Here is a 25,634-nt window from a genome sequence, read left to right on the forward strand (position 1 = left end):
TCACTCTAGACTGTGTCTGTGAAAGGGAAGAATTTATTCTTGATTCTTTTTTATATGTAACATTTTTATTCATATGCACCATATTTATAGTCTGCTTTTGTCTTGGATTGAACTAATTGTCTAATGAACTAAGTTAACTCAGTTGATAGTGAAATTAATAATGCAGTGTTTCTCTCTTCCTCCCTCCAGTATGCTGTCTGGCTGGTCCTTTGGGTTACATGGAACGTGTTTGTTATCTGCTTCTATTTGGAGGCTGGGGACCTTTCAAAGGTAATTTATCATTGGATACATTTAAGCCATCAGCACTTTGTTAACATGCCCCAGTTGAAAGGTTGTGTTCTGTTTTACTCATTGTCTTAGTGTTATTAGAATCAGGGTAGTATGATGGAAATTTGGAGTATGCTGGGTATGTTAGAAACTTTTAATCTAGACAGTAATGAGCATATACCTTTTGATGCCCACAACAATAATGGTATATATGTTTTAAAAGAGAATTACCTCTTTTTGGCCCCTCAGTAATTCTGCAATGCAATTTCACCTCTATGAGAGACACTAATTAGTGATTTCATGAATACAAAAGATTACCATCTCAAGAGTAAACAAATATTTTTTGTTCCATTTAGCTTGCTGTTACTTAGCTGGATTCCTTTCAGGGTTCTTATACCACAGCATAATAATTGTAAAACAAAGTGTCTTTCATTAAATTAAAGTGCAAACTGAGGTGCCAGAATGGATTGCCGTTTGGCTACAGCAGTGCTTTTTAACTTTGTGCTTCTGGTAGGAATGTTATGACTGAGCACTTATACACAGTCAAAATCAATAGGAAAAACATATTTTCCTAAGATTGACATATTTATAGGGTTTTAGTGACACTGTAAGTGTCACACATAAAGTGGCAGTTGGTAATGGGCTCAAACCAACATCTCAACCCAAAACTCCTACTTTCTAAGGCATTCCCAGAAGGCTGCCAATTTGTGGGATAAAAGATTAGCAGCAGTAACAAAATATTTTGTTAGAGTAATAAGCTTCAACTGAGTCTGAATATTGCTGTCCATGCTGAGTTATGCTCACAGTGGTGTGAACTGACCATCAAGGAGAATCTCATGTGTGAAAGAGATCACATTTTCTTCTTGACTCAGATATTTAATTGCCGTTCCTGATTAAAGGGAGTTTAGCCCAACTGTAAATTACAGGTGTAATTCTCTGATCCTTTGTGAGTTACTGATATGTTATGATGCAGAAAGTTACACACAATTATAGGAAGAGTAAATGAGGCAAAGATACTTCTTTACCTGTATTTTCTCTCAAATCGCCCCCAAAGTACAAAAATTACTAGAGACTGGGATATTTCATCCCCATGCATTCTGTTTCTTCAAAAGATGCTGACTTCAAAAGGATCAGAATTTCATTTCCTGAGGGTGTAAATTTTCTGCAGGTAAGACGTTACACTTTGTGGGTTTTATACCTTCAGACAGGCCCAATCTCATTAAAAGCTTGGCAAAAACATAGTAAATGAAAGAACTTGCATATATTATCTTTTATTTGGTTAAAATGCTTTCTGTATTGCTAAGTGAACTAATGTATATAACAAACCCGGCACCTGTTGTACAATTATACTCAACCCAAATCCACCCTCTTTCCACCTGCTTGTTTCAGCCACCTGCATTCCTAAACTTGTAAATGTTGGGGTGCTTATCATGTCTGGGGAAGTGAAAGGGAGTAGAAAAGAAGGGAGAAAGGAGGAGCAGCTGTTTGAGCACTACGTTTTAGTGGGTATAAAAGCTTAAGAACACTAGTAAGTGCTAGCTGGAATAAAGATGGGCCAAAACCAGTATCTAAACCTGGAACTGATTTTTTTCTGAAGTCTAGGGCTGTGTGATCCAGAGTGTTTCCCAACCAACCATATGGTTCAGGCTTATATTTGGATGCAGTTAAAATTTTTATTTGGTCTTTAGAGGTATTATTTGTTCCGGTGATATGATCTGTCTTGAAATACCCAGTAGAGTATATTCCTTCCACTTCAGCTGGTTTTCAGCCCAACAGCATTGGTAAAGAGGGGGAGCAAAGGCAAGTTCTTAGACAATGGATTTAAGAAATAGGTGCAGATAGACTCATTGTCTACAAAAGGTCTAATTCACACATGGGACATCACTCTTCTCTCCTCTCCCTTTCAACTGCGAATGGTACATCAAAACTTTCCCACATCATCAAATCTTCTGCAAGATCTAGGGCCTAGAAATAAATGCCTAAGGGAAAGATACCCAGCTTTTTGGATGGATAAAACTTATCCTCCCATTCTAGATCCTTTAGAGGCTCCAACTGTTTTACAGATGTAGTTATCTTACAAAATGGATCATTTTAAGTCTCTCAGTCACATTCATACGTCTTGCACTGAATCTTCTTTATTATTTATATTTTCATCTGGGAATGACTGCAACTTCAGATCTGTAATGATACTCCTGTGTATTTTTTTGTGTTTGGAATGGCACGTAGAACCTTGAAAAAAGCTCTGGGTTTGAATCGGTTCTAAATAGAGAATAAAAAATAACCTTTAAGTAAGTACCAGAGGGATGCCTCTGAGGTTGTAAACCATGAGAGAGGATTCCTGCACAGCATGGCTTTAGGAATTGATAGGTTAAAATTACAGCCTAATAATAGTTCAGCTGGGTATAGTTTATTTTTATATGTATAATTTAAAGCTTTCTACCAAATAAAATAAAAGAAAGAATTTTTTAAAGTTTTAAGGACAGCTTTTATTCTATATGTATGTACATCAATTTTTCCATCATCACCTGCTGATACAATGGAGAGCACATATTTCAATTGTTAATATATCTTATTACAAAATGCTTGCCAGCTTCATCCTTTCTTATTTTAGTTGTGGGGGCAGAGGTCATGACATTTATACAGCTTCTCCTTATTGCACTGAAACAGGCCTACAAAGACTCAGAAATTTTTAGAACAATGAAGTAATCATCTCCGAAGAGACTGAAGATGCTCAAGGATTATTAGTGAACAGCCATGCAAATCTGTTTACATTATATACCATTAGAACCATATATATCTTGTGGAAAATGGAATTGCACTAAGTATTTTCTGTCCTTGAGGCACGGCTGTCTTTGCTGAAACTGTTTCGCAGCAAGCTGGAATATTTATGGCTTTGTAACAAAGGTTTGTAACAAACAGGAAGTTCAATCACTTGTTCTTAACCTTGATTGTTATCTAGCTCTGTGAATGAATGCCTAGAAAACCTACTTCTCAGACTTAGTTTTCAGTATTAGTCTTCAATAATATTTAATTTGTCTGTGTGTTGTTTTGCGTGCTGGTGAGTGCCATACTCAGTATAAGTAGGACTTCAAGGTTTCAGGAGTGGTAATATTTATTTTGGCCTGTGGCTAAGCAAATGTAGCATCCAAAAAGCATAACCTCATATGTTGAATGGGGCACATCTGAAGTACACTGGTGAAACAAAAAGGAAAACATAATAGAAATCATCACTGAGAAAGTGTAATATTTCAATGATTTATTTAAATATCTCAAGAAAGGACATAAGGAACTAGATTTAGGTACCTCAGAAAAACAACAACAACAAAAAAGTCCCCAAACCCCAACATAAGTTAACCGTCTGTTTAGCATTTTTTACTTTCTTCTTCAGACAAAACTCCCATTTACTTCTATGGGATTCAGCTGCAAGCTCTGAATAAAGATCTTCAGTAGAAAGAGTGCTGCAAATGCTCATGTAATGAAGAAGCAGCACTCTTCAAGGCATTTAAAAGCTTCCCCTAATGATGTCTAAGGATCCCACAAGAAGAATAGAAGCAGAATAAGAACTATTGAACTCACATTTTTAGTTTAAAAATGAGTAGACATTCTTTTGCTGCAAAAAATGCATGGCTGAGGTTGCACTGGTCCCATCACAAGTGGGGGAGTGTAGAGATGCTGCTGCTGTGAGTTACTGGAAGTCAAGGCGGAGGCTGGACTTGGGGTGGTGGATGAGGAGGACCAGCTGAAGTTCAGGGTCCAAAGCAGCTCTTGCTGCACATGATTCCAGCCTTGTGCCAGTACTTTTGGTTCTCCTTGCATGCAACCCGACTTTTGTGTGACCAGACACAAGAGCTTTCCTCTCACTGCCACCTGGCTGAGCTCTGCTATCACTCTGCTGTAGTCCCTAGAAGTACTATGTGAATGTGACCAAGAATACACTTTTAAAAAACTCATTTTAACTGACAAAATTCACTTAGTTTCTATTTGTGTGGCATCCTTGACATCTTCCTTATTTATACCTAATAACATACAAAGGTTATATATATAATATATTAAATCATAAAGTTGTACTTATATGTCTTTTGACACAAAAATTAGGTGTTTGAAAGTCAAACACTCCAATATCAAGAAATGCCAGAATTAAGGTTGCTTGTATAAGCATAATTTAGCTCGCTCTGTACATTCATTTTTATATAGCTTTTAATTATGCAGTCACAACTGTATTTTTTTTCTTTTTCACAATCCTTTCCTTAATCTCTGTACAGCATGGCCTATTTTAGAGATGAATAAGGTTTGGGAATTGAGTGAGGCTGCCATACTGGATCATGCATCATACATGTATTGCAGCAGCCAGAAAAAGCTTAATAAAGGGGCAAGGAAAAAAAAAAAGCTAACCACTTTTCTTACCATATGTGACCATTACATATTTTGTTTTCTTCTCATTGGCCATTATGTAATTAATTTCCATACTTAATACAAGTACATCCTGTACTTCATTCAACTCTTCTTTGAAAACATGTAGAATAATACTATGAAATCTTATTTACAGAACTGTAGTACCTAAGAACCCTGAGCACAGTGGTAATAGTATGTACATAGCTCACCATGTGTAGTTAAGGTGCAGTTCCTCATGATTTTAGCGCTCATTCTACAGATACGAGTTGCAAGCTACTGTTTTAAAAAAAAAAAAAAGTTGCTATTTACATTCAAATTAGGTTACTTCCTTTCCTGTATTGTCCTGAGCTGCAACAGGGGGAACATGAAAGAATAGGAAAGATTAAAAAAACCCACTTATTTGAAATTATTAAATATACAAAGAACTGAATGTATTGTAGCTATTAAAACGTAAACTAACAAAAAATATGTAATCACATTGCTTTTGCCAGAAGTTTTAAGGGAAAGAAAATGTTTCTGAACACATTTTCTCCTACCCACCCCAAATATCTGCAAATATAAGATAACTTGGACCCACAAAATCACAGACTAATTCATGTTGGAAGAGACCTCTCAAGGTCACTTAATCCAGTCTCCTGCTCAGAGCAGCACCAACTTCAAAGTTAGAGCAGGTTGCTCAGAGTTTTAGCCAGTCAAGTTTTAAAAGTCTCCAAGGATGGAAATTTCACAGCCTCTCTAGTTCTTAACCATTCTCATTGTGAAAAGTTTTCTCCTGATATGCAGTTGAAATTTCCATTGCTGAAATCTGTGACACAGCCTCTTGTCCTTTCACTGTGTACCTCTGAGAAGAGTCATGCTCCGTCTTTTCTAACACCCCCTTTAGGCTTTTAACTGAAGTTGAGCACTTCAGCTTTTGTTTTGTCCTTTCTGTAGTCAAATTCCTATTTCCAACTGCACAGCTTGTTGCACCTCACAAGAAAAATGGCTAATTATCATGTAATAAATAATCAGTTCACTTTTCACAATTTTAAATGCTTTACTATGGAAGAAAAACAAAGGGTCTTCCCATATGTGTAAAGTTATATAGTATCGTAAGTAAAATGTGGAAAGATGAATGTTATCCTTATTATCTGGAAGTACTAATATATTAAAAAAGAATTAGACTACTTTAGTTCAAAGACAATTTAATTTATATCAACATTGAAGTTGCCTGATATTGTGTTTAGGGAAATACTGAAAACATGACACATAAACCTTGCAGTCAAATAAAATGCTGAAAATGTGTAACTCTTTCCCTTTCCTTCTAGGTAAGTATGAATGAGGAAGATTAACCAAAACTTGGTGAAGGCTCCCCCGTAACTGGTAGAGAGCAGGAGGAAGGCAATATAAGGGCATTGCTGGGGAATACCCCTGGGGAGAGAGACAGCTCTGGGACTGCAGAAGAACTACTAGAGAAATGAAAGTTTAGGGAGAGTTTGCTGCTGTTTTATTATCTGCAAATATTACCCACTCTGTAGCTGAACTGCAAGTCTGACTGTTTTGCACATTGTGAAAGCAGAGTAACAAAGACAAATGTAAGAAATCATGTAAGTGGGATTCCCCAACTGCCAATGTGCACTGTGATTAAAATCAGTGTTTTCATACATAGTCATAGTTCATAGTAACGTAAGGCCAGAAGAGACTTCAGGATATGGCTAGCCCACTCTCCTGCCTCCAGCCAGGCTCAGCAACCAACCTGGATGATGGCAGAGCATCTCACGCAAAAGGTCTTAAGGAGGAAACGAGCAGTTTAGGAATCCACCCACAGCTGATGTTCACGCATTAACAACTTTTCACTGCTGACGAGTCCACCTTTCCCTTGTTGACCTGAGATGTTAGTCCAGGATTAGCCAGATATGGCTGACTTTTAGTGGCTGTAGTGCAGTCCATCCCTTCTCTTTTCCTTTTCCATTGGATGACACTAATGGGAAGAAGCAGCAATGGTTGAAGCACTTCCTGCCAACAGACAAATTAACATCAGCCCTGCATTGCTGCTAGGAATAAATGGGAGGGTTGGGAGGAAATACGGAGCCCATGTTTCCTCTTATCGTTGTCATTTGTCCCCACCGTCTTATCCAGCAAAGTTACAAGGACCAACCAGAAATAGGCACCTTGCAGTGTTTTTCCACTTCAAAATCCCAACATCTTCAAGCAGACATCCACCTATGCGTCTGACATTCACATACCACTGCTTGGATTGATACCTAGTTGCTCTGAAATGCAGTTTATATCCATATGCAAATTAAGTGCAATAATGCAAATTAGTTCAGGATATAATTTGCATAGCTTGTCACTCATGATGCTCAAAAAACACGCTGGCTATGAGCACTGAACACTTTATGCAACTAATATACTCTGATTTTAAAGGGACAGTTTGATACCTAGGTAAAGATGATGAAAGAAGGAAACAAAAGAAATGGTTAATTCATCTTCAGTGTAACTCAGTTGTAACAAAGCAATGAACTTGGCAACAAGATGGAACATACACCAGTTACACATTCATTCTACATTACTTCGTGTCCGTTAGTATAATCGTTATACTGCTTTGATTCCACATATCCTAATTATTTTTGTAAGGCAGTGGTCATTAACAGTTAAATGTCAATGTTGCACATACTCTAATAAAACAACCTGCAGGATGTTTAATTTTGAACATATTACCTTCCTTGGATGTTGTTTTAACAGATGTCCTGTTAAGATAACAGAGAAATTAAATTAGTTTTCAACTCAAAGCATCTGGTTAACTTTGTAGGTAAATGCCTTTGAGCGGTAAATCTGACCAGGGTTTTCAGATAAATAGCTATCAGAATGTTTTAAGTAAATGACTTTATTTTTTCACTTCTATTACTCAGGGCAGATTTGACATGCTTGATCATATATCTAACAGATGAAAATTGAAAATAGTGCTGGCAACCAGCAGTGTTAGGTTATTCTGAGGGTAGTTTCATGGGTAGATACTATTAAGCATGCTTATGGTTTCAGATAATTTAGTTTTGCAGCGATTTTTAAACCTCAAGATCTTTACCAGCTAGAGGATAACTGATTATAAAATTTAAACTGTTTATTACTGTAGACATAGCATATGGTGGAAAACATTTAGATAAAAGTGGAATTTTTCATCTCTTTAATGGTGAAGCAAATTGTGATAGGAAATCGTTCAAAGTATAGAAAAATATGAAATATGGTTGTAGAGATTTTGCTTATTGTACAAAGTTTATCTTTTAAAATTCTGAGTTCATGAATAAACACATCTGCATATTGATTTATATAGACACACTTTTTCCCATAATCTTATAGTTATGCACTGAATACAGGAACACATGAAAATGAGTAAGTGTAGTGACTGATCAGATGATAATTCCATATGATGATTTACATATGTGTATACGTATTGTATAAATATCATATATGTGTGTACACATGTATTAAGTACCTTAGTTATACTGTTAAGATCCCTAGGCGCATATTTTAGCATATACCTTACAGCTGCATATATTATAGTTACATGGAGGTTTTAGTATAGCTCTAAAGGCAGTGTCACGGATATTTCTGCAAATCTTTCATATGCTACAGCCAAGACACTGCAGAAGAAAACAAATATATATTTATGAGATTACATTTTAATATTTATTAATTATATTGCAGTACCATCTAGTGGCCCCAATTTGATATCAGGGTGCCATTATAATATGACACCTAGACACACATAATATAAATAGAGCCTGTCCTAAATGGTGCGGTCTTAGTATATGATGAAACAGAATAAGTGGGAACCAACAAATAGGAGACGGCAAGGAGAATGCAAACCAATGTTATATCTGAAATTCTTCACGAAGTCTAGATTTTCTCAACTTTCTCATCAAGTTTTCCCCATGTTTCTCATCCCTGTGAGGACAGATAGGCAAGTGACACAAAGACCTACTTTTGATTGGGCAGCATTTCCTTGTCCCCTTCTGTAAGGAAATCACTTCTGAATGCTGTAGGGCACCATTGCTAGCATTTCACCAATTGTTTAAAGGTACCGGAGGAAAAACTGTTGATTTTGCTTAGAATGAAAAATCAGAAGATAAACATATTGCCAGTGAAGCAGATGCTCAGAAGATCACAGCTACAGAATGTACGCTTGCTATGACAGCTCTTCTGGGGAGTTGTCCGTGTCTCTCATAGACAGGACCTTTCCTATGGGTATATAAATCAGGCTCTGGAATCAGCTATGGACAAGGACTGAAGGGTTATTTACCATAGTTGAAAGCCGAGGAGTCTGCCAGAGCATCCACTCATCTTTTGTGAAAGTACGAAAGCATACGAAAATATGTTCTGCTTTTTAAAAACCAAGTTAAATTTCAGTCTTATGGTGTCAGCTTTTTCTCTCATTATTTCTTCTATTTGAGAACATATGCAATACTTGAAGATAGTCCTTAACAATTTGTTGTTTTAAGTGTAGGTGCAATGGCTAGAATATACTTTCTCCACATTTACTTTTCCTCTAAATAAAAAAAAATAATTGACCTTCTAATTATAATCTATCCGATAAGCTCCGTCTTGTCAACCAGGGGTCTACCAGAAATTTCAAGGCAACATTAAGCCCCTACAGTTTCCAAAGAGCTTTGTATTACTTGGAATTTCTGAAGGAAATCATTCTGATTCTTATGTGACTGCAAATTGTGCCAGTGTTAATCCAATAGGAAATAAAAATTCTGTATTGCCTTCAGCATCTTTTCATGCATGAATAAGCATTTATTGAACCTGGGAAAGCAACGTGAGCTGTGAAGCTCTCTCCTTTTTTTATCCTATTTAATATCGTCCTGGTCCCACAGAACAGCATGAGTACGGGCTCGTTTTTACCCTACTCCTTTCTCCCCACTGCAATGGTAACAGCGAGCTCACAGACCGCAAGGCCATGCACTGAAAATGGCTGCGGTGACTGATCATCTCTTATAGTGGTTCATCTTCTTGTAATGCTCCATATTTGCAGTTGCCCTTCTGCTGGTGGGTCCCACTCCCATGACCCTTGCAGAGCACTGAAGCACTTGGACATTCATGATCTATCTCTGGGCTAAAATCCACAGGTACATTTTAAGCCACTCCTAGCAGCCGCAAAAAATACATTCTTACACGTACCCCCAACTTTGCGCTGAAGCAGGTGAGTAGCTCCTAGAGAGGATGCTAATAAAACCCAAGGAGGCAGTAATATGTTTAAACTGTCACAAATATTTCAAAGTGAACGTCTGCCCTCGTCACAGAGCCATGTTATGCTTTCTGCACCCCAAGAGAATTTACACTCACTAGATAAGTCTCCTTAAACACTTAAACATGTATTTCCAGAACCGTGGTGCAATGTAACTATTCAGGATAAAAAAAAAGAAATTAATTTTGCCTCCTGTAAAATTGCTACCTCAAAACTGTGTAATTAATTTTAAATATTAGTCATTTTTTTCTTGTAATTTTTTTCCTTTCTTGTTCCAATGAAAGAAATGTTTCCAAAACTGCTACTGAAAGGCAGCGATCTGTGATATATGGATAAGTGAATTAACTAATGTCAACTTTGATAAGTCTGTAGGATTTGATGATGAATTTTTATTAATTGCCCATAATAAACCAGAAAAATTATTCTCTGGCAAAATTGCATTGACTTCAGTGCTGTCACACTGCAGCTGACAGCACACTCACAGCTTGTTTTGTTGATTCCGTATGCTCAGATTGAAGGACTAGCTATGAAAAATATTTGGTCTCCTTTTCTAATAACCCACTAAACTCGATGATTACCTTTGTGAATTTATCCCCAGAGTATGACTTCACTCTAGTGTTGATGTTTTCAAAACTTGCTGCAGCTATTTCAATGACATTAATTTTAAGGGGCATCCTATCTATTCAGGAGTAGACTGCTATACTATGGCATTATATCCCACTTAACAGAATAGCACAAACACCTATTTGAGTAGAAATTGGATTCTGTGTTTTGAGGGTAGGATTTGATTGATTAAATAACCTTACAAATTGAACAAAAGTGTGGTTTAGTGTGGGTTTCATTCTAAAAGCCTGTTCTTCAGCAGGCCACAGTGTAACTCAGGCTATTTTTCTTCCACCCAACAATAGTTGGCTAATTCAGCAATAATGAGGTGATCAGTAACGTGCTGTGTCTGAGTATCTCACCGGTATCTTTAAACTGCCAATGAACCCTTTTATAGAAAAACTGCTGTTTGCAATGTAGAGGGAGAGTATGAGCAGAGTGCTCAAAACTGTGTGGAAAAAAAATAGTTCCTCCTCTACAGGTATTTGATACATACCTCACCACTCAGATGAAAAAAATAAGGTGTTGGATTTCTCAGGCTTTTGACCATATCTCAAAAGTGAAGGGCTCTCCCTATCTATATAAGGGTCCCATCTATGACTTGCAGTTAGGTGCGCAAAGCAATCTCTGTCTTCCTCTTTCTCTCCTTTCTTGGCAATTTTATATTTGTCACTCCTTTCTTTTCCTCCCTCAGCTTAGTAAAGCTGAACACTTTTTTTAATCTTGGCTTTGCTCACCACTGGCCCATTCCTCGAGGCTTAGGACATCCAAATGTATTCTAGCTCATTTGGGCTAAACTGGCAAGTTTTATCTTGCTTTGGAAGTATGGGGAAACACTGTATTAGAATGGAGTTTCATTTGGGTATTTCTCTTTAATTGCCACTTACAGAATACACTAAATGTTGTAATTCTGTACTTCACTGCCCATTGTAACCACATGAACCTGATTCATAGTGTTGCCACAGATGTTCCTAAAACCTGAGTACAAGACAGCTGTCCTGCAGCTGTGATGATGGGGATTGATTTGCATTAGGTGGAGAAGTTAAGTAGTTGGAACATATTTGTTTATCCTAAAGTCTGACTTCAGGAAATTTTTTAAACTTTTTTTCCTCATTAGAATATTCAATATGTTTATGTAGGTGTGTTTCTTCTTTCGTACATCGCATTTGGCATCATAATATATATTTATATGAAACATTGTTAAATATATTGCAGATATAATCTACATAATATACAGTATAAACACCATTTGCATAAGTATTCACATAAGAATAATGTAAAAATTGATACCATGGGTTGTGCAAAAGTTATCTATGAACTTTAGTGTCTACCCAACTGCAGTTAATCCTAGGTGTTCCAATGGCCATGTAAGAAATACTGCTACATACAATACTGAAAGAAATTCCTCCATTGGAAAAGCTTCTCCTTAAGCCTAGGGAACTAACCATTCACTTTTATTGAGAAACAAACATATGCATACATACACACACACACATATATATATACACATATATTTGATCAGTGTTTTCCATTTCATTTGACAGCACATATATGCCGTTCTGTGTCTGATTCTATTTCTTTAACTTATTTTTTTTTAATCTATTCTTATAGGCATGAATCCTACAAAAAAAAAAGCAAATGCTGTTCTTAGCTTTTGTTTATTTGACTTTTTTTTTTTTCGTTTCATCAGATGTTTTCTTGTGTTATGGGTGCCCTGGTTTACATTGTGCAAAAATATCCCATCTTATTTTAGTTATTCTGTCTTGAGTAGTTCCTATCCTACTTGCCAAATACTATCAGTGCCTTTGTGAATCATTTATAGTACTTCAATCACATAAGTAGTTTCAACTCAGCACAAGGATATACAATATAGCATAATTTGTGTAGAATCAGAAAGCTTTTGAGCTTCTAACTGTGCATTTTTCATGGTTGACAAACAATGATGGGGTTCAAAGCATGAGATGTTTCCTAAAACTACAACTTTTGGCTGTTGTGTTTGCCTTCCTGAATTCTCTGGGTTTAATTTTTAATAAAGGAGAAAGTTATGAGCTCAGGCAGCTGTTTGGAAGAAGAGGTTACAGGAGTGCTTAGTAACAACAGACTATGATACTATGTAATTAGTTTTTTTCTCTTCATTAGCATATACAACCTGCTACAGGAATGAGAATATAATGATAATTACCAGACTCTTGGGTTTTCGCTCTTGGAAATAGTGTAAAGTACGAATCTGAAGTAATTTAGGTTCTTTCAAGAAATGTCTCTCTCCGCATAGGGAAAGCAGGAGCTTGTAACAGACTATGGAGACTTAATTTTGATGTTACATTTCTGGCAAAGCATCTCCAGGAGATAATAGTACTTATCCTGATTCAGGTCTCAAAGTGAAGATGAGTGTAGCAATCTTTAACTTATTATTAAAAGATGTTTGTCTGTGTCACAGTATGTAGCATTAATGATAGGTTCTGTAGAGGAGAGTGGCCTTTATGTGAAAAGTCACTGAAGACTAAAGTTTACTGAGAGAGTTTACGTGGGAAATTTGTTTGATTCCTGTACCCATTCTGCTTAGCTTTGGGCAATGTTTTCAGCTGTTTTTCACAAGCACAAAAATGTGTCCATTAAAAAGAATATATGAAAAGTAGTATAATTTTTTTTTTACAGTGGTATCATTGTGTACTGTGTAAGACAGTAATCCCTTGTTTCCTATCATAAAGAAGCATGCTTTCAAAGTTGGTAAGTACCAGGTACCAGGTCTTCCATGTCTCATACAGAGGCAGTGCAAAATGTTGCAAGCATAAGTGGCAAACTGCATGTAAGTGGAATGTTATTTCACATATAACTTCAGTCTTCGATAACCCAAACTCTGAAAATCATTTAAAAATAATATTCAAATAATCTGCTATTTATTTAAGATGGTGGGTTTTAGGCATGAAAACACGGACTCCGGGAAACCAGCAAGCCACTGTGAGTCCAGAGGCTGGTGATGTGTCTTTGGCTCCTTCTCAGCAGAACATACCACTGAGTGCTGCCACCTTCCCATGCCCCTTGGCATGCCCCTTCCCATGTGTAATTCTTCAGCCTCTCTCATTCCTTCTTTTTACACTTCCTCTGTTTTTCTAGACACCTGCCTGACGCAGGTGAAAATGGACTGAAACACTCTTTGGAGATCCCTGCTTCTCTGCCTAGACTGCCAATGTAGCTCAGAGTAGGTACCTGAGTTCTAGACAGCTAAAGTTAAATGAGCTGAATCCGAAGCTAAGTTCTTATCACCCATTGAATTCATGGTAGTTAAGCACAATGGGATGCCTTTCTTTAACACCAAGCTCCAAATATATTTAAAAATCTGGTGCCATGGAGCCTAAATTGCATTTAAATTGGAATTTGAGTGTTTAGTCTGTTAGTAATTTCTGAAAATGGGGTTTGAGTTCTAGCAAAAAATTCCTTATGCTTTTTTGAAAATCCTACATTTACTGAGCTGCCTTCAAGAATAGGAGAAAGAATGGCAATGGTCGAGTTTTCATTTATAAACATACTGAAAAACTGCTTCATGTTTTCAGTTGGAGTTGCATAGTTTATTTGATTCTCCTCCTTCATTGATTATCATTTTGTTTCAGAGTAAGCCAGTGATGCTGCACGTGAAATAAATTGAAAAGCTACCTACCATGTCCATGAAACAATGGGAGTCAGTTTTGAAAACCTTATACGAAAAGTCATACCAACATGCAAATGAATAATAAGCATTTGGGTTTTCAGTTCAGAGCATAGAATAGTTGAATTTTGAAAAGTGAGATCCTTAAAAAGGCAAATGAAGTAAGTGCATGCTTCAAAGCAAAGAGCAATGTCAAGAATTTGTGGCTTTATATTGATTGGTACTATAGAAGACATTCATAACAAGAAAAATGGAAAGACTGCATGAAAAATTCAAAGCAAAAGATCTGATCTGAAGATTTCTGATACTGAGCAAGGGATATATATTCAACCTACTTAAAAATTTAAGGGTATATTTTTATTAATGGCTGGTTTTTTTCTGTAATATTTTCTTTGTGATGGGCTTCATGGTACATGTTAGATAAGGTAAAAAGGGGAAAAAGGCAAACTGCTGAATATGTAAGTCCTTGACCAAATAAATATTTTATTTTACTCTTTTTGAATTAAATATTAAACTGTAGAAATATGGAACTCCTGTATTTTATACATAGAAAGTCACGTGACACTATGTTAAGTGTAAAGTCCTTTGGGATGATGATTTACTTTATCATTAGAAAGGGAGAAAAAAAAAAAAAAAAAAAAAAGCAGCAAATTACATATTCATATGTTGCTGATTTATTTAGAAAGATATATCCATGAGTCCAGAATGTCCTGTCTCTTTTGCTCCTCTGCTTAGGTGATGCTAAATTACCTATAGTAGAATTATAGAAACATAAAGATAGAAGAGATCTCCTTATAATATTTCTTGCACATAGTAATTAATAATAGTATTTAATCTGTCTTTAACACTTGGTTAGCTAAGTGATTCTTTATAAACTATTAAAATGGATTGTGTATCATTACGAAGTAGCCTGATTTTTGCACGCAGGAAGTTTTTTTAACCAAAATTATTTTACTGAATATCTTTGACCTTTCCTGAACAGGCAGGACAAACATTCTCTTTATTATAACATCTACGTGTTGAAAGACATGAAATCATGCTGATTCTTCTTTTTTTTTTTTTTTTCTTCTCTAGGCAAAGTAGGTATATTTCTTTCATGTTTCCTTATTGCTCATATTTTCTAGGTCTCTTATTCTTATTGTTCTCCTCTTGATTCTTCATATATTCACTGTAGCTTTTTTAGCATGAAGTATAAGAAAAAAAAAAAAAAAAAAAAAAAAGGATATTCCAGCTGAGACCTCACCAGCACCAAATAAAGCAGACCTATAGGACCTCTAGTGTTTTATCTATAAAGCTGCCATTAAAGCTTTACTGAATCAGATTTTCTGGGTTTTGCACAGTGCTACAGTGTTGATTCTCATTTCTGAGTCACTATTACAGTCTCCTGCAGTTCTCTTTGCCATGTTTTCCTACCTTGACAAATGTTACTTACTTTCAATCTGTCTGATTTCTCCTGCCTACAGGAAGTACTTTGACTTTTCTTTATTTAATTCACCTTGTTGTTCTTGGGTCATCTCTTCAATTTGCTGAGATCATTTGGATTGCAGTCCTGCCCTTTGCAGTGTTTGCTATCCTTCTTCTGCATGATGCAAACAGTGTTCAATTCTATCACCCAAATCATTCAGGAAAGTATTGAGTTGAATCTGGAGTGGATACCCACCTTCCACTTCAAACACTTTCTCAGCTTAACAGCCAAACACTGATAAATGCTGTTTGTGAACAGGTTGTAAAACAGCTGTGCAACTGGTGCATGGTGATTTACATCCGTTATGCACTTTCTTAATTTGCATGTAAGTGACATCACACAGCCCGGTGTCGGAAGCCAGAATAAAGTCAGTTATGTCCTGTCTACTGTCCCACCTCCCCAAAACTGCCATAGCCAGCTCACCTATCATAGCTGAAGAAGGAAAGTTATTTTAGTATCAACTGCTCTGGAAAGCTCATCTAAGTATCCTTTTCATCCTACAGTTTCATAAGAACACAGCGATTGATGGATTAGCAATTTTGTTACAGAAACTCAGGACTGAATACAGACTCACTATTCTAAAACTGTAAAAAAAAAAATAAATCTATCTGTCTTTCTGATTCTCTGTGGTTGCTCCTTCCACTTTTTAATTAGTTCTGCTTTTTTTTTTTTTTTTTTTTTTTTTTTAGGCAGAAACTTCAGGTGAAATTGTGTCCCCATTGAAGTCAATGGGGGGTGGGTGTGGGGTGTTATTCCATTGACTAAAATGAGGCCAGGAACTGACATAGACTCTTCAAGGGTTTCTCAAAGTGTCAAGTCTTATCCCTAAAAACATGATGATGTCTTGAGAATTCTGCACATCAAAAACAATTTCATAATAGAAGAGAAGATTTTAGTTTCATTGATATGGAAATCATGTTATGGAGCGTGCATCGTGCAAGCATTCAGTGTCTAAACTGACACTGTGTAAGGCATGCATAGATAATTTCCATCCTTGCCAAAATGTTGTTAAATTAGATTTAGTAAAAACGACATACTGGCGTTTATCATTACAAAACACAGATAAACATACGAGTAATGGTATGACTTCTGTTTTGGGTTTTGGCTTTCATATTTCGGTGAACTTGGAATACCAAAGATGTGCAAATGTTAGGGGATCTGAATCTGTATGTGAAGAAGAAAACATTTATTAATCTATTAAATATCATCTGCTCCCTGAATGAGCCAGTTATTTAACTATAGAAAAGGAACATGACTTTATAGTTGAAATTACTTGACTGAACCTTGGGAGATTTGAGTCCAGTTTTCAGCTCCTACCCAGATTTCCTGTAAATCACAGCTTCTGCCTCAACTTCTGCTCTCAGTTCTTGCCACTGTAAACCAAAGATGATTACAGCTGCCTACACGAAAAGGGCAGTACCACAGTGAGATTATACTCAGTATTCCTCCAGTGCTTTGCAGTACTCGTGGAGACACCGTACGCTGATGGTTCACCATGTGTAGTCCTGTTCACATTGCGGAATTACTAGAAGCCTTGATAAAAGAAATGGGTCCCATTAAGTTCTCTCATGTATGAATTGTTCTCTTCCTCTGTGAAATTAGAGCCTATTGCTAAGACAACTAATCATCAATATACTTAACCTTTCTTCTACTAAATTTTGTGATGACTATGGTTATCATACTTGTATATTCAAATTATTTATAGCATTATATGGGGGAAAAAAAATCTTATTAGAAACTGTTCACTTCACCACCTAATGACTGACAGTCAGCTTGGTCCAAAGATATTTTTCTCTTTGCTGATTTGATGAGTATAATTGGACTAAATGAGTCTATTTGGCATATTGAGTTTCCAAGCTATGGGTTATTTGCTTTCTTTAAGAAACTGGTGAAAGTAATCTGAAAGATAAGGAAAATCGAAAGCAAGATTAGCTACTTTTACTTCTTCTTTCTGTATCATTTAAAAAAAAAAAAAAAAAAAAAAAAAGTGCTATCCTGAAAAATCATGGATAAAAACCTGAAGAATTTCAGGTTTCCTGAAAGTTGCATATCTACATTTCTTAAAAAGATATTTTCTTGGATTTGCTTACTAATTCACAACAGCCAGTGAAAAAATATTGGTAGGAAATGTGTGGCAGAATCCTTGTAATAATTTCTTTTGTCTGGGTTTTAGGTAAACAGATCTGGAAAACAGACCTGGAGAACAGATCAACAATTCAATCTTATTCTTCTATATTAACTAAACACTGTTGTAACTGTACCTTCCTTTACTAGTTATCCTTGGGTTTGATCTTATAGAAACCACATGAACCATATTTTTCTGGAAACAGTATACTCACCCACTTAATTAAAAATAAAAACTGGTCACAATGCACATTTCTGGTTTTATTGAATCCTTACATCTATGTTTCATTTCTTGTGGCATGGGGGAAATGGAGAAAAGGCGGATGGTAAACTGATCAGTTTCTTTTAGAAATTCAACAACAATTGCTTAAAGGTTATTCATATATCTCTTAAATTATATTTACTTTGGGGATTATGCAGGCTAAACCTTTGTACAGTATTCTAGGTTCCTAAAACAAATATTCTGGCTTAAATCCTAAAGATTAACTACAATGCATTTAAATGAATACTGATGCACTGAAAGTTCTGTTTGTCATAATTTAAGTTGTCATACTTTGCTATAGAAAAGGTGATTTTCCCTGACAAAAACTATGGGAAATCACTTTGAGTAAACAAAATTTAGCAGCCATTCCTGTGGCATGAAAAGAAGGACACCTGACTTTTTTTAATAAGAATCTCAGCAAAAAAAAGTCTGATTTAACTTTAGGCATCGCTTTACATTTCGAAGTATCCAAAATAAATATGTAAACAATAGATAGAGCAATCACATCATCCATAGCGGAACCATAGCAATAACTGAAGGTGGAGGTATGAGCAACTGTTTTTAGAGCAGGGAAGAAGAAGGATTTCCTACCCCCAAAAAAAGAATTTAGATATGCAGAACATGATTAAATCCTTCTGGTCATCTAACTTAACACAGAGGCCAACACCTCTCTACTTTAACAAAAATATGATGGGACATTTAGCATTAGACAGTTCCTCAAAACTATTAGTGAAGGGAAGTCTATCAGAAAAATGATTATTTTTCAGCCCAGTGTGGCCTTCACCTACAGCTACGCCTCTAGGAGACCTGAGGGCTTTCTGTGGGAAAGAACAACATTCTGAGAGTAATGTCATTTCCAGTGGTGCAAATGTAATCAGATAGAAAGCCAGGGATTTTGCTATAATGTTCTGTCAGTAAAATGCTGCTATTTTCCCTTTTTTCTTCTTCTTTTTTTTTTAATAGTAAAATATTACCTGATAATCAACAAGCATACAGGAAACAAAAAATAGAAAACAAAGAGATAATTTTCACAAAGGAAGAACTGGCCAATGGATCCTAGCAGGATTTGTGCTAGAACCTTTGCTCCAGCAGAATATTCAGTGTTGTTGAAGCAAAAGTGATGAATAAGTGAGGTGACGGAAATAGCTGAGTATTACAGAGAGCTTCAGGTTAGTCAAAGTTAAGAGGCTGAGTAGAATTGCAGAACAATCTCACAATCTTTGTATTTTACAAAGTAGGGCTGATAGGACAATGTAGCCCTGATGATAATATACAGTGAGAGGCTCTAAATTAGCTGTTACCACTTAGGGAAAAAATGTATCATGTGACTAGTTCTCTGAAAACGTCAGCTCAAAGCTGAAAAAACAATATTAAGACCTGCTAGGAGAGGAGCAGATCATCAGGCAAGGAATATCATGTTACTCTCAAAAACCATGGTGAGCCCCAGTACTAACTACTGTGTTCAGTTCTGTTCATTTGTATCAAAAATAATGACTGAAATTGTTCAAGAAGAAGGAACAGGGATGCCAGAGTTGTTGTATGAGGGATGAATGACTGTCACAGCTTCTTGGAGTAAAGAATGTTTTCCTCCAGTACCCGTTTTACAATTATAGCGTGAGGGCTGTGGTTTCAGCTATGGTTCCCCTGCTTTTTTGTTTTCAGGAAATATGACATGTTTTGATTTGTTGCTGGTAAATATTGCCCTCTTAAAAACAGCAATGAAAAAAAAAATCCACAATAAAAAACTGAGGGACAAAGGCAACTGGCCAAAATTATTTAGGAATTTTCTTGTAATTACTTGGTTTTGCTTTTGTAGCTGGTGAATCACCCTGCCTACCTTCCCTCCCTCTCCTCTTCCGCTCTAGTAGAGCAGAGTGGAAGACAAGGGTGATAATCCTCTTGGACTGAAATATTTTACACTTGTTTGGTAGGTGATAAATGCTGCATTCCAAGGGGATTAGCACGGTGAAACTTTACTAAAAGAGTGAGAGTTTCTGCATGTACACTAAACAATTCAGAGCCTTGTTGGATCAACAGTAATATCCGTACTTTTTCTGTGGGAAAAGCTGATACAGGAACAACAGCCACACGAAGTTAAACAGAAACCATTTTTTTAATAAATTATATTATTCTACTGCAGCTACTGTGCTGTGAACACATTTAATTGGTGTAGGGTGGGATTTTTTATCACTAGTTGACACTAATTTGTGAACTTCAGTTAAATCTGAACTGCGTTAGTAATATGTATTGTATCTTCTTGGGAAAGGAAGGCAGTTTCAGGCAACTTAATGTTCTAACCCAAGTGAAACATTTGTAACGATCAGCATTACAACCACCATAAAATCTTAACAAACATATATCCTATCCTAATAAATGCAAAAGGTATAATATTGCAAGTGAAATTTCTACTTTTAGTGGATTCCTATAACTTCTTTAAACATTTCAATTTCATTAAAACAAGTCCTTGAAAACACATGCTGAATTTTGAAGAAAGGCAACTGAAAGAGCATTTTGCATTTCATCCTCAAATCTGTAAGCATTTAAAAATACTGTTGAGAGCATTCAGATTTGTTTCTTACCTTATGAAAAATAATGTAATAAGTACAGCATGCTTAAAATGAGAAATCAGTTTGATGTTTACAAGCTGTTTTAACTCCCTTCTTCCAGATATGTCAAATCTATGGTTTAAAAGATGCTGTTGCTTGGAATTTCTTCTGTCTACATAAAATAACAAGGCAAATAACCTATTCTAACGTTGAATCCAAACAATATGAGATTTAAAGGACCATATGGAAAGAGGAAAGTGAAATTGTTTTCTGGTTTCTTGATGCTGAAACACAGAATGTAATCAAATGTCTTATGGAAGATGTTAACTTATGGACATTTTATACTTTACTTCATTTTTCCTATTCTGTCATGTCCTATCCCTAGACATGTCCTAATGCCCAGGCAGAAGGCTGCAGTGGAACACCAAGAAAAAAAAGCCCACTAACCCATCTAATCCTAGATATTGCTACTGCCAGATGGTATCATATGGATGATTTTAAATTGCGAACTTTATAGTAGAGCTGAGTGCTCCATCTGTGACAGACCTCTAGCTACCCAAGATGGAAATGTTGCTTTTCATCGATTTCCCTGATAGAGATTGAACGCATTCTTTTTAAAAGAAGCCATGCTTTGAGCACAATTATATTTACTTTGCAAGACCATTGCAAGATAACGTCTGGTGAATTGATGCCAACAGATTGAGGCGTGCTTGCTCCCACTCGAAGATGGCTTGTCTTTGTGGTCATTATACAGGTTATTGCTGTACCTGATTTCAATATTGAAACTGTTGAGGGGAGGGGGCATTTGCATAATTATCTTTTATTTCCCTTTTAAAATGTGGTTTATGCAGTTCTTCCTTCAACAACATAGGCTTACAGGCTAAGTAAATGCAGCCACATTGCATGAGCCTGTTGATACATGATGCAGTGGGGTAGATGAAGGAATGATCGGTCAGAGTGATGGAAGGCATTCAGCCTGGATGTGAAACGATTGCTGCCAATATTGACATACCTTCCCTTGAATATTGAGATACCTTCCCTTCACCAGTCCCTTTTGCAGGTTTTGGCACTAATGACATACAAGGTGCAAAGTGCTCAGACTATGCGTACTACAGGCTGTTTCAGGAGAAATCTCTAATTTTTTTTTTTATAATTTCATTGAAATGTTAAAAAAAAAAAGAAGTAGTGAAGGCAGAATTCCAAAAACACTGAATGTAAGAGTATTTTTCTGTCTTCAGTGCCTTGACATGAATTGCACAGCTTAAATGGTAGGCAATGCATTTAAAATAAATATTAAGCTAGGAGAGGAAAATCCTAATAAGACACACTACTGTATTTTTCTAAAGAAAATGTCATTTTTACTATTTGAAAAAAGGTACCAGTGACGACTAATTAGACCTTGAATTTAATGCTAAAATATTGTAAATTTTTTTAAGCCATCATACATAAAAAGCCATCAAAACCCTGCATTTACAGTGCTTAGCATAGAATAGGTTATTTCATGGCTTTGTTCCGGCTTTCCAGTATGAATTGCACTTATGATGGCAGAAGATAAAATGATCCTCCCTCTGCTGATTTAGGCTATAACATTTAAATGCTGCAGTATCTGGAAAATGTGTCTGCATCTTAGTGGTAATTCTTAGTAATTTTTTGGAATGCTAGAAATCTTCTGCACCCATGCAAAATAGAAGAATAAAATATTTCTATGCTAATGCTGCAACACTAAAAATATCTAAATATTGTCAGAAGACTGACTTGATGGTTAACACCAAAATTTTTACTTTTCATGGAATGTAAGTTTTTAGCACGTTAGACAAAAATAATACTCGTGGCAATAAAAATACACAGTATTGGAGAGTCCCTTGAATATATTTCCATGTATATGAAATATTATGTGACTCTTTACTTTCAGATTTGTGCTTTTAAAAGTGCAACAAAATTTTTTAACATAGGATGATACCTCATAGTCAAAGTTACACCTTAATCACCAACCTCAAAAGCTGGGGAATGTTCAGGGGAATTAGTCAAAGTTTTCTTAAACAAGTCTTCTAATAAAGAGGTTTACATGTTTCGTCTCTTTGCTTAAGACACATTTCTAAGTAATTCAAATAATGGATATAGGATTTTGGAGGTGGTTTTTTTGTTGTTGTTTTTTCAGGGCTGACTCTATAAAATTCTCTGGAGATTGCATAAAGATTGTATCTGTGGGTGAGAATGCTGAGAAGTTGTACGTGGGGTGACTTTTGTGTGGTACACACACCAGCACAAGCAGTACATATGTGGCAGGCTCAAGATAATAAAAACTGGTGTAAAGATGATTCTGTGCCGAAAAGCATAAATGTAAAATATAGTTTTCTTCAACAGATCTGATATTTTGGGGCATTCCTGTTTTATTGCCCAAATCAGTGTTTGTTCCTTTTTATTGCCTCATTACAGTGTTGGTACAAATATGAACAAGTAGAGAGGTTTTTAAGTCTTTCCCTTGTCAAATGTCGAAAAACATTTGCAATGTCTTTTAATATATACAAAAAGTATAACAATACTGTGAGCATTCACCTCCCGGTGAAAATTTTAGCATGTGAAAAGGAAGAAAGGAGAAGAGGGAGTTGGAAGTGTTACAAGAGAGGTTAGAAGCTGTACAATAAGAGGTATAAAATATTTTTAAATGAGAAGGATGTGGGGTTTTATTGTTACTGTAAAGATAACATATTTACGTAGCTCAGTTTAAAAATAATGTGATTTGTCTTACCAGAAATATGATATTCATGAATTTCTGGTGCTTTTTAATGGTAAAATCTTTTCATTCAGTCCAAGTTTGCATCATCCAATACATCGTCTACTGGAGAAAGTCATTAAAATGGCAACTCCTGCTGAGGGAGAAAATAGACCCATATTTTGTTGGGGGATACTAAAAAGGTCAAAGGTGTTTCTTGAAATGTTATGGCAATTTCTCCTTTATACTTGCTATGTACTCTTCTGTTGAAAATTCCATACTTGTGATCTGAGATGTGAGTAATCTGTTTTAAGACTGTGAGAGCCCATTATGATCCTCTAGTTTGATCTTTTGAATAACACAGTCCCTTGAATTTCACTGCATAATTTTTCAGATTCTGATGGAGCTTCTTATCTTATAGAAGGAAACTCATTCTAGTCTAAAAGATTTAAAGTGATGGAAAATCCATTGTTCTAGATAAGTTGTTCTAATGAGTAGGTATTGTTAGTGTTTGTCCTGGTTTCAGCTGGGATAGAGCTAACTGTCTCCCTAGTAGCTGGTCCAGTGCTACGTTTTGAGTTCAGTATGTGAAGAATGTTGATAACACTGATGTTTGCAGTTGTTGCTCAGTAGTGTTTAGACTAAAGTCAAGGATTTTTCAGCTTCTCATGCCCAGCCAGGGCACAAGAAGTTGGCACAGGACACAACCAGGGCACCTGACCCAAACTGGCCAACAGGGTATTCCATAACATGTGACGTCCCATCTAGTTTAGGAACCAGGAAGTGGGGGCAGGGATTCGCCGCTCGGGGACTGGCGGGGTGTCGGTCGGCGGGTGGTGAGCTATTGCCCTGCGCATCATTTGTACATTCCAATCCTTTTATTACTACTGTTGTCATTTTATTAGTGTTATCATTATCACTATTAGTTTTTTCTTTTCTGTTCTATTAAACCATTCTTATCTCAACCCACGAGTTTTACTTCTTTTTCCCGATTTTCTCCCCCATCCCACTGGATGGGGGGGGGGGGAGTGAGTGAGTGCCTGCGTGGTGCTTAGTTGCTGGCTGGGGTTAAACCACGACAGTGTTAAAAATTGCTCCTATCTCATCTGAATTTATTTAGCTCCTGCTTCCAGCCTGTACACCTTGTTATGCCTTTGTCTGGTAAATTTAGCATCTTCCGTCATCAGAAATTTTCTGTTCATATTTATGTTGTCTTCCTTCTTGCACCACTTGTACTGTATCATCTTTACCAAGCTTAAACTGTAAAGATTAATATTATTAAACTACTAGGTTAAATGAAAAGATTGCAAGTCTTAAATCTCTCATTGTAATTCAGGCTTCCCAGATCGAGAATAACTTTTTGAGCTCTTCCAGGAACTCTTTTCACTTTTTCAGTATCCATTTGAAAGTGAGACATGAGACCTGTTTCCCGGTAATGGTCTCAACAGAGTCAAGAACAGGGTAAATAAAAATTCCTGTTTAAACACACACATCCTATATACATGTTCAGGGATTGCATCTATTCTCTTCTCCATGATTTTACTCCGGGTATTCTAGTTCATTAACGGCTGTAAATCTCAAAGTCCTGTCTGAGAATGATTTTCTAAAATATGGGCATTCATCGGAAAATCTGTGACCTGCGTTCCTAGTTCCTCATTGTAAGGTATTAAAATGTATTCTTTTGAAAAGTCTGCCTTGCTCTGTAATTCAGGTATATGTGTAACACTGTCTGTTCCTTATTACTATCCATTGTTCCACCATTTTTATATTAACGGCATGTTTTTGTTAACATGAATGTGCAACTTCTTCTGGATAAATGAATATTGGCTAGTAATTGGTCAAGATCTTTGCCCTAGCCCACTAGAAATTCCTCTTTGCATAATTCTTCCCAATTAACAGCTCTTTTCTGAGATTTGCCAGTGAACTAGTTTTTCATATTATTAGTTTGTGCTACAAGGAATTCTGTATAGTGCCAATTTTTAATCTGAATGTTGTGCAGACAGCTGCCCTTACAGAAGTTGTGTTATGTCAACACACTTTCCTCTGTGAACTGAACTTGTCACCTCGTCAGAAGTTTTGACAAGATCTGGTTTTCATAAAACTGTGCTGATTGGTACTAATTATGCTACCATCCTTTAATTCTTTAGTACTTTTATGTTGCATCAGCTTTTCTGTGACTTTGCCCAGAATAGAAATTCAGCTAACCAGACTATAATTATTTGGGTCATCATGTCTACCCTTTACAAAATATTCTATAATAAATAATTACAGGATTTTTTCCTTTATGTTTTATAAACATAGCCTTAGATCTCCATGCAGAATGGCAAGTACAGTTTTGTGTAGTATGTCCTTGAAAAGAACTTGGATTTGCAGGCCACAGAACAGACTGTCC

General features: G+C 36.2%; 1 protein-coding gene across 2 annotated transcripts in view; it reads left to right on the forward strand.

Moving 5' to 3' along the window:
- Window positions 1-25,634, forward strand: part of NKAIN2 (sodium/potassium transporting ATPase interacting 2) — a 559,539-nt gene that overhangs the window by 299,221 nt on the left and 234,684 nt on the right. For both annotated transcript variants that reach the window (XM_049817802.1, XM_049817801.1), the window contains exon 3: window positions 190-270. In XM_049817802.1, coding sequence (XP_049673759.1) covers window positions 190-270 — 81 coding nt within the window. The remainder of the gene's footprint in view (window positions 1-189; window positions 271-25,634) is intronic.

This window comes from Accipiter gentilis, chromosome 15 (assembly GCF_929443795.1).
Source record: "Accipiter gentilis chromosome 15, bAccGen1.1, whole genome shotgun sequence".
Classification (NCBI taxonomy): Eukaryota; Metazoa; Chordata; class Aves; order Accipitriformes; family Accipitridae; genus Astur; species Astur gentilis.